Raw genomic sequence first — 18,259 nt, forward strand, 5'->3', positions numbered from 1 at the left:
TGGAACAAAAGCACTTCAGCAGCAATATGACAGACCAGTACACTGAGTGTAGTTTCTTAATATAAAAAATATGTCTATAACATAATTCAGTCACTCAGTCTATAATATGATGTAAAATGGCAACAGAGATGAAGAGCAAAGGAAGGTGCAAATAATATGAATGGTTGTCGTTTTGGAACTCAGGGTTCAAGATTTGAAGGAAGAGACTCACCATTTATTGTCACTGGACCTTGTTGTCATGTACGTTCATGTGTATGATTGTATGATATGGGAATGCATAAAGCATACATAAAAATAAATATATATAGTTTATTACTTTTAACATGCAGTCTGTTCCTGATGGCCTGCCTTGCTTCCACAAAATTGATACTGTTTTACCTAATAAGCATGGTAATAGGATGGTTTCACGGAAAATTCTGTGTCTTTTTGTTTGATTTTTGGTTGTTTCTAGCTTTATAGGGCTCTAAACAAGAACAGGCTTGACCATGGGTCTGGGCATATCTTTGCAGTAATTCTGAATACTGGGGCCATTGGTGTTTTGAGTTATCAAAATGTTACTGTATTGTGTAATGAAATTCTTTATATTAGGTCTGAAAGTGTATTGGGTTTTATTAGTATTTATTTCCTAATAATTATGCTATTCAAGCTATTTACACAAAAGCTGAAAGCTCATTGGATAACATGTCATATGATTTTGATTCCTACAGTTTGTAATTTGTACTTTACCATCAGATTCATGCATCAATGAACATGATAAAATTGAAAGTCAATGCTTAGATAAAATGTACAGTACAAAAGTAATCTTTCCTAACTTTATACATTAGAATTAATTATAGATTTTAGTATTAGGAATGCTTGCAGATTAATCAGTTAGGGCAGTCAGTGAGTGAGTTGTTCTAATATGTCAGGTGTGAAATTTTGATTTCATTGATTAAGAGATTGTTTTATAAAAATCACTTTGAATGCCTTCAACCCTCAGTTTATTGATTGGTCATTAAGCATAATTTCATGGAGTCAGCTCTTTCAATGGGTGACAGGATTGAATGTTCTCAGTGGACAAGACATTAACATTTTGCCTTATATTATAATGTAGATATACTACATTAAAGTGATTGTGTTGGATATGTGTTAGTGGTTTTACATCTGAATTGGATTTTAAGCAGTCTCTTTTGAGTTACAGTCATACTGAAGTCAGAGGGCTGTTCCATTTAATCATACATGGTACCCAGAGAAGCCAGTTTAAAATAATAGTGTCCTAAGACTCAAAGATTTCATATAAAATTGGTACCATATTCTAAACTGCATCAATGAATGCCTATTCCACATTGAAAGTTCCTTCCATAGGTCACAAACATGTTTTTTTTTCTTCTTTTCTTTCTTCAGGAACAGCCCTTATGAATTGAGATTTTGTAAATTATACACATTTATAACTTTTTTGAACAACTGTTTTGAAGTATTAGACAATTAATAAACATTTATCCAGCATATATTTTGACAATGATAACAATTTAGATATTTGCAGAAATAATTAGATGTGCAAATATTTTATGATCATGTAATGTGTGGTCGTGTGATGATTTACATTTTTACTGTTCATTAGACTCCAACACCACCTCAGACTCCTACAGGAACTGCAATCACTCCTGCACGATCAGACTTGGAGTTCCAAGCCATTCTTATTATTCACATACTGGTACGATTTGATGATAAATGGCTCTCCACCCAACCCCAGCTGGTGAGTTGTCCTCCCCTGCACACTTTCACTTGGATTATATTTTTACCTGTTATGTTTTATCTTGTATTTCTTCATGTCTGCCCTATTTAGAAGGGTTTATCTTAAATTTTTTCTGTGCAGTTCTTTATGTTTACATTTTATTAATTTTACTTTTAATTGGTACTATATATAGGTACTAAGGTGTTCATGTGCTGTTCAAACCAAATACATATACACATTCACTTGCATTATAATTAAGTTCCAATATCGGTATTAACATAATTTGATAGTGTGAATCAATTTCTGATTATGTTATTTAAGTTTCATTTATAAAATCAAAATTAAAATGACCCCATTGTTAGAATAATCTTAATAGTGTTTTCTAAAATTAATTTCTAAATTGTGGACTTCAGAAAGTTTTTTGCAGACTCATTTATCAGATAGGTAAACAGACAGACAGATTGTTTATTGTACAGATGGAGGCATTGCATGCAAGCACTTAAGCCAGTCTGTGCACATGGATAATTAGCTATTTAGTGTGCATCAATTTTCTAGGTGAATTGTCTGAAGAAGATCTGGATATCAGATGCCTTTCAGGAAAGGAAAAGGGTAAGATATCTTAGTTTCTCTCATTTTTTAAATACAGACACAGAATGAAGCATTTAATGAAGTACAGCTGTTTTCAATACCCTTCTTATTTGCTTGTCTTCAGATTTTGAATAGTTGTTAGCTTCATTATTTGTCAGCGTGACTGTATTGCCTAAAACAAAATTATATTTTGAAAGCCAGACTCCTGACCAAAAGTGGGCAGGTTTGTGTCCTACCATCAAGACAGCAACAACTTTACTCCAATTGAATCCTTGCACATTATTAGCTCCCCTTAGCACTCTTCAGTACTACAGAGTGAAAATTGTATGAGGGGGGCAAGCTGCTTTTGGTTATGCTGTATACATGTTGACATATGGTTTCAGCTGTAATAAAACTATGATTTTGGGATAATATATTTGATATACATGTACATGTATATGAAATCAAATATGATCTATATAATTAAAAAATCCCATATGCATATTCTAGTTGTGTTATTTATAATAATGTATAATAGTACAATGCAGGAAATATATTCACTATATATATATATATATATATATATATATATATATATATATATATATATATATATATCTATGAATTGATTACCAGGAAATTTATGTTGATTAAGGGCAATATTAAAAGAAAAAATTTAAGTTTTTGTTCATGTTTTTTGTTATAATTGTTATAATAACTTTTGAAAATGTTACATATATTGAGGTGATTAACAGGTAACTATTTCAGTTTCACTGAATCAGAGTAATCAGGTAACATGTTTTAATTAATAAATGTTCACATTTTCTTCATTTGTAATAAAACATAATGTTTGTGTCATGCAAGAAAAAAATTAGTTTACAAACCTGAAACAGATATTTGCTTTGGCCCTTATAAGGGCACACATGGCAGTGTTATAGAAAGAAGAATACCATGGTGAATTAAAAGTCTGAATTTGCTAAATGCTCTGGTTTTTATTGCATAAATTCGTTGATGATAAAAATTTTGTGCATTGTTAAAACTCAGAAATGTATCTTGAATCCTCACAAACAATATTGTTTAGTGTCCAATGTCTTTGGTGTGACTCAGCTGGGGCTCAAACCCAAATACTGTAGACAAGAACAGAAAGATATGCACTTAATGAACAATACACATAATGTATTAAACACCCTCAAAATATAAAGTTACAGAAATATATATGATTAACTGATTGGATTTTTAAAAAATCTACCTCTTCACAAAAACCTTTTAGTTATCAACAAATGAATGACGGTTTTGCATCCCATATACATGTTTTTGCTGCAAATATAAATATCACCAGTAACTCTGTGTGTGTGCATGTGTTTGTGTTTGTGTGTGCATGCATGTGCACATGTATGCACCTGCGTGTGTGTGTATGAGATATCAGTGAGGTCACTTCCTAATACTTATGTTTTACTAAACCCCTGGCCAGATCAGTTGTGTTAAGTACATGTACACTAGGGGCCCTGAGTGACTGAGTGGTCTAAAGCACTCACCTTTCTGGATCACTGCCTTCTCAGCTCATGTCTGTGTGGGTTTGAGCCTCAGGCTTGGCTAATGTCGGAACGTGAGAAAGCCTGCCAGTAGCTTCTCGTGGGTCGGTGGTTCTTCCTGGGGTTTTCCAGGGTTCTTCCTCCTCAAGTTATACTAGCTGCCATGTATAGCCTATCTTGTGCTGAAAAATGGCCTTAAACCCTAAAACAACAACAACAACATGTACACTATATACGAACACTGTAGGGCAGTATTATGAAAATATATTTACAGGCCAAAGATCCAGGCATATTACTTCATTGCCAACACTTGGTACCTGCGCAAAGTTTAACATTTGACAGCTTTATTTGGTACAGAAGCTGTTGCAAGGTTGTCTGTCTTGTCATTATAGTAATTCCATACCAGTTGCTCGACTTTGTGCTCATTAGAGATTTTTGCATGTACATGTATCTGAGGTAATTTGACACTCAGCACATAATCTATACTGTCTTTTTTTGTCCTGGTTGGTTTTACCAGATACAAAGTGAAATCCACATATTTTTTGATGTTTTTCAGTGTCAGATCATTTTAATCTGAGGTATGAATCAGCTGTGATTCATCTTTTTAGGAACTTGATAAAATACACAAATGTTATTAACTCTACCCCTTCAGTTATTATACCTGTACACTGAACAATGATTGTACCCACCTATATAGAGCGTCTGCCTCATGCGGGAGGTCGTGGGTTTGATCCCCGGCCGAGTCATACCAAAGACTTATAAAAATGATACTAACAGCTGCCTCGCTTGGCGCTCAGCATTAAGAGGTTAATGTTAGGACTGGCTGGCCTGGTATCAGGATAATGTGACTGGTTGGGACATCATGCTACATGTCTGTGGCATGATGCTCCAGTGCTAGACATCGCTTTAAACTGCCACTATCCCTTTACCTCATAGAGCATAGTGACAAACTGCAGCTCGCTATAAATAGAACACCTGTTACCTAGTCGACCGCATACGCATAGCCTGCCTGTGAACTATTAAGCAATGTAGTGTATGTTAAGTTTAACAGCAATTTTAAACATTTTACATGTTTGGTACACATCTATTATATGTGGAACAATTTAAGAGTAAAGTCCGATTGTTATAGCTGTGTAATTATTTATCACAGAAGAATTTGTTATGTGCTTTAAAATCTGGAGAGAACTCGTTCACCGTCATGTCAGTGAGGCCGTGTGACCCACCGTAGCTGCCATTTCTCATACTCGAAATTTACAAGTTTTTTGTCTGTGTCTACATCACTAAGTCAACTAAATTTGATAATTTTTAAAAACTAATTACAGCCTATATCAATATCAGAGCCTTTACCTAGGTTATTGAATCTTTCATAGTTGTGATTCTAATCATGAAAACTTCGTAAGTACTGAATGAAATCTGTGACCGCCATTTTGGAGAGTGGAGATTACGACCCAGTTACTTTAAATAGCAGATATCAACCAGTACATAAACAGTGACCATGTGATCTGACGTAATTGTCATTCGCAGAAATAAATGTAGTATCTAATAAGGGGTTTTCCCCGAAGGTGGCGCTACGAAAACCGGCTTAAAATGGCTGATGTTTACAGCCGACGTCAAAAGGTGCTTCTATGGGACTTTTGTAGAAGCGTCAAAAGTCGCTTCGATGCGACTTTTGTAGAGGCGTCCAAAGACGGTTGTATGAGGTAAAGGGCTATGCAGACATTGTAGCGATATTACTGAAAAATTGTTAAAGCTACGTTAAAAATCCAAATAACACACACACACACCTATTTTATTCAACCTGTATGATATATTATTCAGTAATTTTTACCTGACAGTTTACTGATGCATGTAGTCAGTAACAACAGCGACTCAACTGCCCACTCAGTTGCTTATCTCACATCATATCATAGATGAGAGTGATCCAGATCTTGAGTATCATATCGTAGGTCAGAGTGATCCAGATCTTGAGTATCAGATTGTAGGTCAGAGTGATCTAGATCTTGAGTGTCACATCATAGGTCAGCGATCAAGATCTTGATTGTCATATCATAGGTCAGAGTGATCCAGATTTTGAGTGTCATATCGTAGGTCAGAGTGATCTAGATCTTGAGTGTCATATTATAGGTCAAAGGGATCCAAATTAGTTCACTATAAATGTTCAGAAACTAATGTTCATCTTTCTGCATAAATTATTTCTTATCATTGCTTGTGATTCTGTTTCCTTGTAAAGATGTATAGATTATAGTGTATAAAAAATTGTACATTGGAATTTTAAGATAACATCAAATTTGATTGGCAAGCTCTTTTTGTCTGCAGATAGTTCTCATTTTCTGGTAATACTATTGTAGAATTCAATAACTTGCATCAAAATTCAGCATTAAATATAGCTAAAATAGCTTCCCAGGAGGGAAGTATATCATGAAATACTTAGCGTTGCCAGGAATCGTATAAATCTAGTACTTTTTGTATTTGAATGCTTTCATCATTAAGCACTGAATGTGTTGTTTTACATCATTACAGCAGGAAGTTGCTGACTATGGACATTGGAAAGCACCTGCTATGCTAATCAAGTGCCTGCTGAATTACTTTAGGTGAGTGTAGCTTCACTTTGCCTTTCATGCAAAGAATTAGAAATGGTACTAACAGCTGCCTCACTTGGCGCTCAGCATTTAGAGGTTGTTGTTAGGACTGGTCGACCCGGTGTCCGGATAATGTGACTGGGTGGGACATCATGCTACATGCCTGCAGCATGATGCCCCATTGCTATAAACTGCCACTGCAGACATTTTAGCGATATGACTGAAAAGTTGTTAAAACTAGGTTAAAAATCCAAAACACACACACACACACACAAAGAATTAGCATATTTAATAGAATCTATGTTATGTTTGGCACACAGACATGCTAGGTGAGTTTATACATTATTTGTCCTAAGGAATATTGGATTTCAACCAAAGCAATGAGATTTAATATTGAAGATACCTGAATGAGATATATTTTGAGAATTGCACATATTCATGTAGAAGAGTTATGGCTCCTGAATATCCATCTTGAAACTTTGGTTTTCCACCTATGTTCCTCTGTATAAGACTCTGCCGAGTAAATTGTAGCAAGATTGCACCTTTGTGATGCTTACATTGCTATTTTTATTTGATCATTTTTATTCCATTGTGTCAGTGACATGCTTTACTTGCAAACACAGAAGTCATTTTCAACATAAACATAATTAAAAGTGCACTATTCCACAGTATGACATCATGAATCTCATGTGACAACCTGAGACACTTGACACCAGGCAACTAGACAAAAAATGAAAGAAGTAATGGGTTGCAAAAATCCCTGTGATTTTTCTGTCACATGAGTTAGAAATAGGTATCACTTTTTGAAGGGGTATTTTCCTTGTCATTGCCCTGCCAGTATGCTTACAATTTAAGTGTTTGCATTTAATTCTTGACCTGTCTTTATGCTGCTTATTGTATTGTCTTGAAACATCATAAGTGCATTAATTTATAAGGGAACCCATGAGAAAAAGATTTAAGTTTTGTTGATTTAGTTCATTGGCATTTAATTACACATCAACACCTTAAAGGTTATATGTGCTGAGGCATATTGAGTAATATTCCTTGCCCATGGACACACCACTGTGGATGACCCAGCTTGGTTTGGGGACATACCAAATCTGCAATTATATGATCACAAGCCAGGTACACTTACCAATGAGCCACCATGACTGCAAGAGATAAAGTTACTTACCTTTCTGGGTCAAGTGTATATATTAGGTACTTGAATAATGCAGAGCAGTCAAGATGCATAACTTGCACTGTTTTCTTGTAAACTTTGATTGATTAGCCACTTTCAGTCGGTCAGTCATTAAGATGATCTCATGAATATTCATCCTCATCTCATGAATATTCATTTTCTTATGAATATTCATCTTCATCTAGTTGTACTGAAATGTTTTGTTACAAACCATGAATGTAATGATTTCATGTTATGTTTCATACATGGAAGAAATATGACCTCAAGCTAAATTGAAATTATGAACTGAATTAAAAGTCAAGGTGTACTTCAGCACAGATATGACAGACTTGTACACTGTACACCAATATGACAGACTAGTAAACTGTACACCAATATGACAGGCTAGTACACTGTGCACCAATATGACAGACTAGTTCACTGTACACCAATGACAGACTAGTACACTGTACACCAATATGACATACTAGTACACTGTGCACCAATATGACAGACTATTTCACTGTACACCAATTTGACAGACTAGTACACTGTACACCAATATGACAGATTAGTACACTGTTCACCAATATGACAGACTAGTACACTGTACACCAGTATGACAGACTAGTACACTGAGTGTAGTTTGTACAAAAATTAGCCCATGCTAGCAAATAAACTCGTAGTAAGTTAAATACATGTTCTGTTTTTTCCAGACATAATACCAGTGACATAGAACTGCTGTTTCAAGTTTTGCGCTGTTTTACCAGCCGTTATGTACCCCAGTTCCAGTTTGTCAAGGACTTTCTTGAGAACACTGTTGCAGCGGTAAGTATATTTCATTCATTAATGATGGACAAGTTCACTGAGTCACAAATGAAACTCTCAAATGAGCAAATGATTGAATGTGATATTTGTAATGTCAGCAACAGATGTGAGAGACACAGTAATTAAAAATACCATTCTGATCTAATAAACAGTTTCATTAGGAGAAATATTCATAACTTTTCACAAATAGAATGGTTCAGGCTATGACCAGTGCTCTTTAAGGTTTGTAAAAAATTGCACAGAAAAGCATATTGAGGCCAAGGGCTATCGTATTATGAATTTCCTCAAAATGTATTTTATTAGTTCTGCAAATCAAAATGACCTGATACACACTGACTACATTTCCAACTGCAATCATATTTTCCTTACTGGACTGAATTAACCAATAAAACCAGTCCATCATAAGCAGAAAAGCAGAATTCAGTTGGATGAACAGAAAATAAAAATCCAGCCATTTCAGGCCAACTGGAAATGTTTTTTCTATGCACAATCATTCAAAATATGACTCTACATTTCAGTTTAAAGTAGACCAAAACAAGATTTTTAAAATACTAATGTCAACTAATTCATATTTTCCCATACAAATGCAGTAACATGTAATAGCCATATTTGTTCATGGATAATGTGCAAACTGATGTGAACTGTTGACAAAGATCTGCATCATCAGTTGGTACTGTTTATTTACAGCTCTAGATAATCAGTATATTTGCATATTTATGCAAATGGAGCAAAAGTGTAATAAACATTTTAAATGTGTTAAAATTGTTTAAAATGACGTCAGTTTAAGCATATAGTCCGAAGTTGACTGCCTATTGGTTCTGCTGTAAGCGCATACCATTTTATTATTATGGCACATTTGATCAGTATAAACCATGCTATTGGCACAAAATCCAGATGTTTTGATCATGCTTGAAATGATAGGTCTTGATCACTGTTTAAACCTTCATTCAAGTAGAGCCATATAATCAAACACATCCTGAATTAATCTTGGTAAGTAAGCTGTTTGATGCATTATTATAAGCCTGATTAACATCTTAATGATTAAGACTCAGTCCATTATCATAAGTTTGTGTTTTATCTTGTTTACAAAATGTCACATCAGGTGTTTTTTTTATAGAAATGTAATTATTTCCAAGACAGGAAGTGAAACACTCATTTAATATATTCTTATGTAGGACTCTAATTTTTTATTTCATGCAGATCTGTTAGAGAATTATATGATAGCAGATATTGGTCTATGCTGCTGCAGTAGGTTGCAAGTAATAATCATGACTCTTTTAAATGTGTTAATAATTCTAATAAGCTTGTTTTTCAGACCTACCCAGTGGAGTGGAAGAGGAGAGCATTTTTCAGATTTGTAGAAGTTTTCCATGACATCAGTTGGCAGCAAGATCTCAAAGCCAAGGTAAGGAGATTTTGAATGAAACTAACATTTGAGAATATATATATATATATATATATATATATATATATATATATATATATATATATATATATATATATATATATATATATATATATATATATCGAGAAAGAGAGATAGAGAAGTTAGTAAACAGTGTGAGTGTGGGGATAAAAACTCATTTATTTCTTATTATTTCCTTGATATATTTTAATTTTCTTCAAATTTTGGGTTACAATCTCAGGTTAATGGTTGGTGGATGAGGGAAATATGTAGTGCGAGTATTCGCTGTGAAAATAGCTCCAGTTACAGTGAGTATGTGTTTTGGATTTTTAATGTAGGTTTAATAATTTTAGTCATATTGTTACATTGTCTGCAATGTGACAGTTAATAGTAATGTCTAGCACTGGGGCATACCACAGACATGTAGCGTTATGTCCCACCCAGTCACATTATCCTGACACCAGGCCGACCTTTCCTAACACTAACCTGTTAATGCTGAGCACCAAGCAAGGCAGCTCTTAGTACCATTTTTATAAGTCTTTGGTATGACTCAGCTGGGGCTTAAACCCAAGATTTCCCATATCCGCGATGGATGCTCTAACCACTTAGGCCATCAGAACAGTCTACCTCCAGGTACATGTGTGTTCTCACATCTGTATCACTAAAATATTTGAGAAGAGATCGTAAATAGTTATCCAGAATACATGATTTATTTTATATGGAGCCATGTAACAATTCTTGAAAGTATATGTCTACCTGGTAATATGCTTACTTGTAAGACAAGTGATTTTGTTTAATATCAGATTATTTATTGTAATAAATATGCTATAAATTTGGAATTTAAGAAATCTTTTTATTGCAGTTTTGATGAATGACATTGTTTTCTTTTAAAGATCTTGCAGTACATCTTAATCCCCAGTTTCCAAGTTTCGTTTGAAACTGGTGAGGGGGAGGAACTGATTGGAGGTCCACCAGCCCCAGAGCAAGACAATCCAGAAAATGTTGTTAGCTTGTACATCAACAAAGTCATTGATCCAGACAACCCTTTTGGAAACTCAGATGCAGTGCGGATTCTGCTCCTCCAGTTTTCCTCACTGCTTGTGGAACAGGCCTCAGCACACGTTCATGATGCTGCTAACAAGTAGGTTTTGGAAGGAAGAATTTGGTTTTGCGTTGTCTGTTGTACACAGTCTTGTAAAAATAAACGTTTTTGTAAGTCAGATGGAAGAAGTGAGATATGGATCCAAAATATCAGACCGATGGAAACCTAATCTAGTTATGGATTTCATTTTTTGTTATGGGTTTAGGAAGATCTGCTGGACATAAATTTCTTGTTTAGAGCATAATTGGTTGAAAAAAACCCATTACTGGGATGATTTTAAAATAAATAATGAACTCATTAAATAAATGATTATGGTAGTGTTGAGACATTGGTAAAAACATTCACATGCGATGATGAGGTTTTTAAAAACAAGTAGTCATGTCTGGTTTCCAATGTTGCAATGATGGATTGTTTAGATTACACCAAGTCTGTCAAGTTCTGTTTCATGAAAGAGAGAAGACATTACTTTTAAATTTGAGAAATGATTGGGGGTCCTGGGTGGCTGAGTGGTAAAAGTACTGGCCTTTACAAGTCACTGACATCTCAACTCTGCCTGCATGGGTTTGAGTCACATGCTTGGCCAACTTGGATATGTGATGAGAAAGCTGGCTAGTAGCTTCCCATGGGTTGGTAGTTTTTCCTGAGGTTTTCCTGGCTTCGTCATTCACCAGATACACTGGCTGCCATGTATAGCTAACAACAACAACAACAACAACAACAACAAAAATAATGGATGTATGACTTTGTTAAATAAAGGTCGTTTTTTTCGTTATTATGACCAATTAAATTAAGTTTCTCTTTGGGATTCTGTTTGATGTATAAGTATTTACTAGTAAAACAATTTTCAAAGGTGCTAATTTGCTAAATATACATATTACAAATAACACTGTCCCACGTGTTCAAGGTTGACATGGAAATGCTGTTTTCTTTGGCCAGTATCTTAAGTTTTCTTGTTTAAAAGGTTGGTCTGGTTTGCTTTCAGGAAACAGGGGAACAAATTGAGGAGACTGATGACATTTGCCTGGCCATGTCTCCTTCCCAAGACCTGTATTGACCCTGCAACCAAGTATCACGGCCACTTGCTGCTGTCACACATAATTGCCAAGTTTGCCATTCACAAGAGGATTGTTCTTCAGGTTTGTCATTACCAAAAATAACACCATTTTAAACAGAGTCCCTTTATTGCCTATAATTTCACGTACTAATTTTTACAAACTTTTGTGGGGGCCCCAAGTGACCAAGTGGTCTAAAGCGCTCACTGTTCCGGATCACTGCCATCTCACCTCTGTCTGCGTGGGTACGAGTCCAAGGCTCGGCTAGCATGGGTACATGGGAAAGCCTGCCAGTAGCTTCTCGTGAGTCGGTGGTTCTTCCCTGGGTTTTCCAGGGTTTTTCCTCCACCAGTTATACTGGCCGCCATGTATAGCCTATCATGTGCTGAAAAATGGCGTTAAACCCTAGAACAACAACAACAACAACAACAAACTTTTGTGTACAATATCATATTTTGTTTCCCTGTTATTGTGAGATGAAACAGTATTTGTGAAGACATTGGTCCTCAAGCATTGAAAATAAATACAGTCTGCTGATAATTTTGGGGTCAAAGGTCAGGGTCACTGACTGAAAGAAGAAAAATTTGAGGTACAAGCATAAAGGACTACTAAACATAGACAATGCCATTTTCTGTATTTGTGTTGTGAGTGCAAAAGTCAGACAGCTGCATCTTTATCACCAACTCATAGCTGGAATTTAAGTAATCTCTCTTTGATAAATTACTTGTGTTTGCAATCAAATTACTTAGCTAATGTATTTTCAATTGAAGTTATCAGCAGTCCCACCAACACTCAAAGAAAAGTCACATGTTTACAGGATTGTTAGTGACTATGTGATGCCACACACTGGCTTGTGTCACTCAGTTGTGTATATCTTAGCCTTAATTGGTGGTATTAAAGAGGTAACTAGACTTCATAGTGGCATTGTATCTCATGGTTTCTTACTATATATATCCAAGTAAAAGTACTTACTAATTTTAACAAAGAGTAGATTACATACCATGGCTTTTAATACTGCTTTATGTGATAATGATACATGTAATGTATATTAGTAAGTTAACAAATCCTGCAAAGGCATAAAAGGATGTGCAGAGAAACAGACTGTGGCTATGCTAAAAGATGTGTTTGTGTGTGTGTGTTAGCATCTTACAAGGCCTTCATTAACTAATAAATCTATTAGAACGTTTGTTTAATTGATAAACAGATTTCTTTTGAATTTAAAAATAGAATGGTTCAGTGACTGTATTTCCTTTACAAGTACTCTGAATTTAAAAATAGAATGGTTCAGTGACTGTATTTCCTTTACAAGTACTCTGAATTTAAAAATAGAATGGTTCAGTGACTGTATTTCCTTTACAAGTACTCTGTATTCAGTTGACATATTGCTAATAAAAGATATATTTAGTATGCTATATAATTACATTTACATTTTTATGGTACAAGCACTTAAATTATTAAATTCAGACAAATATTCAGATCCAAGGATGAGTGATAAAATTCACTGGACAGGTGTTTTTTTTTCACAAGTGAATACAAAAAATACATACTCAGCCCAGCATCTGCACATCACAAAATCATTTTTGCACAACTACCTCATCAGGTTTTGATGATTGACTACAAATGATTATGACATATTGATGTGCAAAGTGCATGTCCTGTCATGCAGTGTTATTTCACATCCCTCTCTGTGATTAGATGTTGCCTATATGCAGGGTCATCCATGTCTTATGGACACATTTCTATAATTGATGCTGATTTTATATATATATACGTTACAGGTATTCCACAGCCTTCTAAAGGCCCATGCTGTAGAGGCTCGTGCTGTGGTCAAGCAGGCCCTGGAAATCCTCACTCCAGCCATGCCTGGCAGAATGGAAGATGGCAATGTAAGTACAGGTAGATGAAGAGAGATTGAGTGAAAAGGAAACATCAGGATTTAGACAGACAGGCATTTGGTATCATATGATTACCTTGATACTTGAATGGGCTGGACATCAGTCATGTGTACAATCCATTATTGCAAAGAGAAAGGGAAAGCTTATTTCAGATGAAGGAATATCACCGTATAAAACATAATGCATGATCATCATCATAATATAAATTGTATCAAGATAAAAAATAATGTTCTTGTGTTCTTTTTAATTTGAGAGTTCAGAATGATTCATGGGTATTTACATGTTTGCTAGGAGATTTCTTTGACAAAGAAAATGTGTTAAATTTTGACATGTCTGTTGATTTGCTTTTTTCACATGCATCATGCTCTCAGCTCTTCATCCATATTGCAACCATTATGAATTTGCAGATTTGTGTAACCTGATTGCTAATGGCATAGATAAATAATGTTTAGCATTTCAAACTATTTTATTCATGCAAGATTTCCCATCAACATTCACCCTTACCCAAAAATACAAATGTTTAAAAAATGTATAATATTAGGCATGGCATGGATACTCTGTGATACAGAAAAAATAAATTCCTTGTTCCCACTAAGAAGATGTAAGTCTATACACCCTATGATATTGTTGGAAGTCTGCATACATGAAACACCATGCTCAAGCCAAAACTACACACAAAGTTATAAACTGTGGTGAAACATACCCAGGAAATCACATATTTCAATGTCTAAGAGCCATAATATAGAAATGATGAATACTGACTAGATAGCCACCAGTTCCAGAATACATTTTGTTTGTTCATTGGGTTGGCTTTTAATATGGGTTTGGCTTGTATTTAGCAATTAACTGCTTATTTTGTCTATTTTTGTATTCCTGTAATATAGGGCATGCTGACTCACTGGACAAAAAAGATCATTGTGGAGGATGGGCATTCAATGCCACAGCTAGTGCACATTCTGTAAGTTGACCTAGCTCTGTCCAAAACAAAAATACATTTCTTGAGGTATTGTGTACCGAGAAAATAATTTTTGTAACCATTATTCTGTAATATAGGGCATGCTGACTCATTGGACAAAAAAGATCATTGTGGAGGATGGACATTCAATGCCACAGCTAGTGCACATTCTGTAAGTTGACCTTGCTCTGTCCAAAACAAAAATACAATTCTATAAGTTGACCTAGCACTGTCCAAAACAAAAATACAATTCTGTAAGTTGACCTAGCACTGCCCAAAACAAAAATACAATTCTGTAAGTTGACCTAGCACTGCCCAAAACAAAAATACAATTCTGTAAGTTGACCTAGCACTGCCCAAAACAAAAATACAATTCTGTAAGTTGACCTAGCACTGCCCAAAACAAAAATACAATTCTGGAGGTATTGTGTACTGAGAAAATAGTTTCTTAATTTGAAATGGTGTTAAAAAATATATGTAATCATAACTTACTTCAACTGAGGCAGATATAAACTGTTGACCACAGAATTCATGTTGTTCACTGTGAGCCATAAAGCATATTATGGAATTGAGGACAGCCGGTAATGCAGATGAATAAGGTTAATTGCAGTTGATAAGAATTAGTATGAATGCTCACAAATCGTTCTCTCAACACACTCTGTTAATGCCAATAATATCATCAGCTTGAAAAATGTTTTTGACTAAAGTGTATTTGCCAACCAGGTCATAAATGTGCATTTACTCAATTTAAATAGTAATTATGGTTTTAAAATTTAATACTAATATAGCTTGATCAAAATGTATCAGTCAGGATCATTCAATGCCCTGCACCTTAAATGTTGTCAAAAAACTTTGAGATAAAAATTATTGATCGCTATGGACTTCTGTAATAGTGACCAGGTACTAAACTGGGTCAATAAAAGAGGAGGTCAGGTTGATCATAACAGATAACAGGGTAGTACAATTTTTTGTAACATGCAGCTTTCATTGTGACATCACAGTGCACAAAATTCAGTCTGGTTTGTACTGAATCAAACACATTTAGGTTGATATCGTTCAAAATGTTTGCATACTTTAACGTTGATTTTCCCATATGTATTTCTCAGGGCATGTATATAATGGTCTTGCGTGGAATATGAGTGTATGAGGATTGAAATAAGGAGAATGATCAGTGTTTAAAGGTATAATTTAATCAAATTCTAAAAATTACGCCTATTACTGAAATAGTACTGAATGCCTACATGACCTGATTGACTTGTACTTTAAGTGATAATTGTGAAAAATTACCAGTGTCAGTGTTTCATCTGAAATTTCTTTGTTACAGACAACTTGTTGTACGACATTTCAAAGTGTATTACCCAGTAAGGCATCACCTGATTCAGCACATGGTCAGCTCCTTGCAAAGACTTGGATTTACTGCTAGTGTGAGTATAGCAACACCATCTCTACATAATATCATTCTCAGCTACCCCTCCCACCATGCCTGTGGAATCATTGTTCGCTATCGTGATAAATAGTTTTCATAAGAAAGTGAAATCCATAATTCTGCTGACCCAGCATAGTATGGATAAGCATAAGAATTACTTTTCTGAGAGTGCTGAGAGTTCAGGAAAATTATTTTAGTGGCCTGCTTTTCTATGAAAAAGGCTAGTATTGTATTGGTTCAGTTCATTCATAAATCCTTCTTTCTTTGTCATGTCAGGAAACATCACATTGCTGTCTATGAAATATGCCTCAGTAGATGCTTATGATGAACACGAGAATCCCCATTTATTTTCTGACACAGTTGGCAAGGAATAGCAAGATCTCTGATTATCTGTCAGACAAAAGATTCATATAGCCTTCTCTCACCCTACTCTCAGCTTGATTTTTCTTGTGAACAAGGAGGAACATCAGCTACAATTAACTCTCCCTCAGCATTTAAGCCATTGATTTTTTTTTTCTATTCAACTTTGCTCATCTCCATCCTATGTACATAACACAGTCTGTGTTGTTTGTTCTACTGATTACTCCTAATAAACTACATAGACTCAGGGATTTTACAGTGTGCAGTTGGACGTGTATGCTGTCAAGGGATAGTTTCTTGTTTTTATTTCTCCAGCAGTTGGATCAGATGCATGGATAATCCATGAGCAGCACAAATTATATATGGCATTCTGTAAAAGTTTTTATTTTTTACCCTTGCAGCATTTATTTGTGTATTATAAGTGTAGATAAAATACACCTATCCTGATTGTACATGTAGCTTTAAATAATTGAGTATAGAAACTAATCCCAGGAGCACTTCATTTATTTTTATTTTTTATTTATTGCACAGGTCCTCTAATTAGGTCACATCATTTATTAGTCAAAACCACGCCGTTCATGAAATAGGTCCTAATGTTGCCTTTTATTGTCTATAAATCACATCTGTGACAGGTACCTTAAATACATGATTATTCATAAAATTGTCTCCTTTGATGTAAGACAGATCAATCTAGCCTCTCCTGAAATTAATTGTTACTTCTTTTAATGAAACACTTTTGTAGCTTTAATTTGTTTCCTCGTGAGTCTTTCAGATTTTGTTTTCTTGTGAGTCTTTGAGATTTGTATTTCCTTGTGAGTCATTAAGATGAGATTTGTGTTTTTTGCGGATCCTTGAGATTTGTGTTTTCTTTTTAGTTTTTGAGATGTGTTTCCTTATGAGTCTGAGTTTGTGTTTCCTTGTGAAGTCTGAATTTGTGTTCCCTGTGAGTCTTTGAGATTTTGTTTTCTTGTGAATCTTTGAGATTTGTTTTTCCTTGTGAGTCTTCGAGATTGTGCTATCTGCTATCAAAGTTTGAGCATATTTTTAGGTTTTCTCATGGTAATAAGTCATGGTTTAATTCAGTTGTATTGTCCTGTTTTATGAGGCAACCCTTTTTATGATGAAGCAAGGGTTATAAGAGAGACAGCCTGTTATGATGGGGACATAATCGTAATATTTATGGTTTAGTACAAGATAGAGAGTCCTTTCATCACAGAGTGGCTGGTTGTGAGTAGTGCCTCATGAAAGGGGAACCACTCTGTTAGGAAGGTTGGCAATGAATGTGATCTGTATGCACTGTAATCATCTTGACAAAGTATCTTTAATTTTCAGGCCACAATTGAGCACCGAAAACTGGCTGTTGACCTTGCAGAGGTCATTATTAAGTGGGAAATACAGCGGATGAAAGATGATCAAGTCTATGATGAGGTCAGGAAAATGTTCTTAGAATAAACTTACATCAAAAAATGTCTTGCTTTGATTCTGTAACCATCTTTTTGAATGGTGTAACTTATTATCATGATTTTGTACCAGATTATGTAGTCTGTGACTTACTTATGACAGTGGTGAAAATAACTGTATTTTTATTAAATGTGTGATGAACGTTTGAAATTAAAAAATATAAATAGAAAAAAATTAACCCATAAGTTTGTATAGTTAAAGTCTGGACTATTAAAAAAAACTGA

The 18,259-nt window shown here is 34.8% G+C and overlaps 1 protein-coding gene across 1 annotated transcript in view; it reads left to right on the plus strand.

The window, feature by feature from the left end:
- The window catches only part of LOC149776174 (transformation/transcription domain-associated protein-like), a 176,703-nt gene that overhangs the window by 66,989 nt on the left and 91,455 nt on the right, over positions 1–18,259 (plus strand). Inside the window, exons 41-51 of the mRNA XM_089942483.1 lie at positions 1,601–1,735; positions 2,270–2,323; positions 6,334–6,404; positions 8,268–8,379; positions 9,695–9,784; positions 10,678–10,925; positions 11,869–12,022; positions 13,717–13,824; positions 14,718–14,791; positions 16,113–16,212; positions 17,907–18,002. Of these exons, the coding sequence (XP_089798609.1) occupies positions 1,601–1,735; positions 2,270–2,323; positions 6,334–6,404; positions 8,268–8,379; positions 9,695–9,784; positions 10,678–10,925; positions 11,869–12,022; positions 13,717–13,824; positions 14,718–14,791; positions 16,113–16,212; positions 17,907–18,002 (1,242 nt within the window). The remainder of the gene's footprint in view (positions 1–1,600; positions 1,736–2,269; positions 2,324–6,333; positions 6,405–8,267; positions 8,380–9,694; positions 9,785–10,677; positions 10,926–11,868; positions 12,023–13,716; positions 13,825–14,717; positions 14,792–16,112; positions 16,213–17,906; positions 18,003–18,259) is intronic.

The sequence above is a fragment of the Sinohyriopsis cumingii genome, chromosome 18 (assembly GCF_028554795.1).
Source record: "Sinohyriopsis cumingii isolate HCF-2022 chromosome 18, ASM2855479v2, whole genome shotgun sequence".
In the NCBI taxonomy this organism is placed as follows: domain Eukaryota; kingdom Metazoa; phylum Mollusca; class Bivalvia; order Unionida; family Unionidae; genus Sinohyriopsis; species Sinohyriopsis cumingii.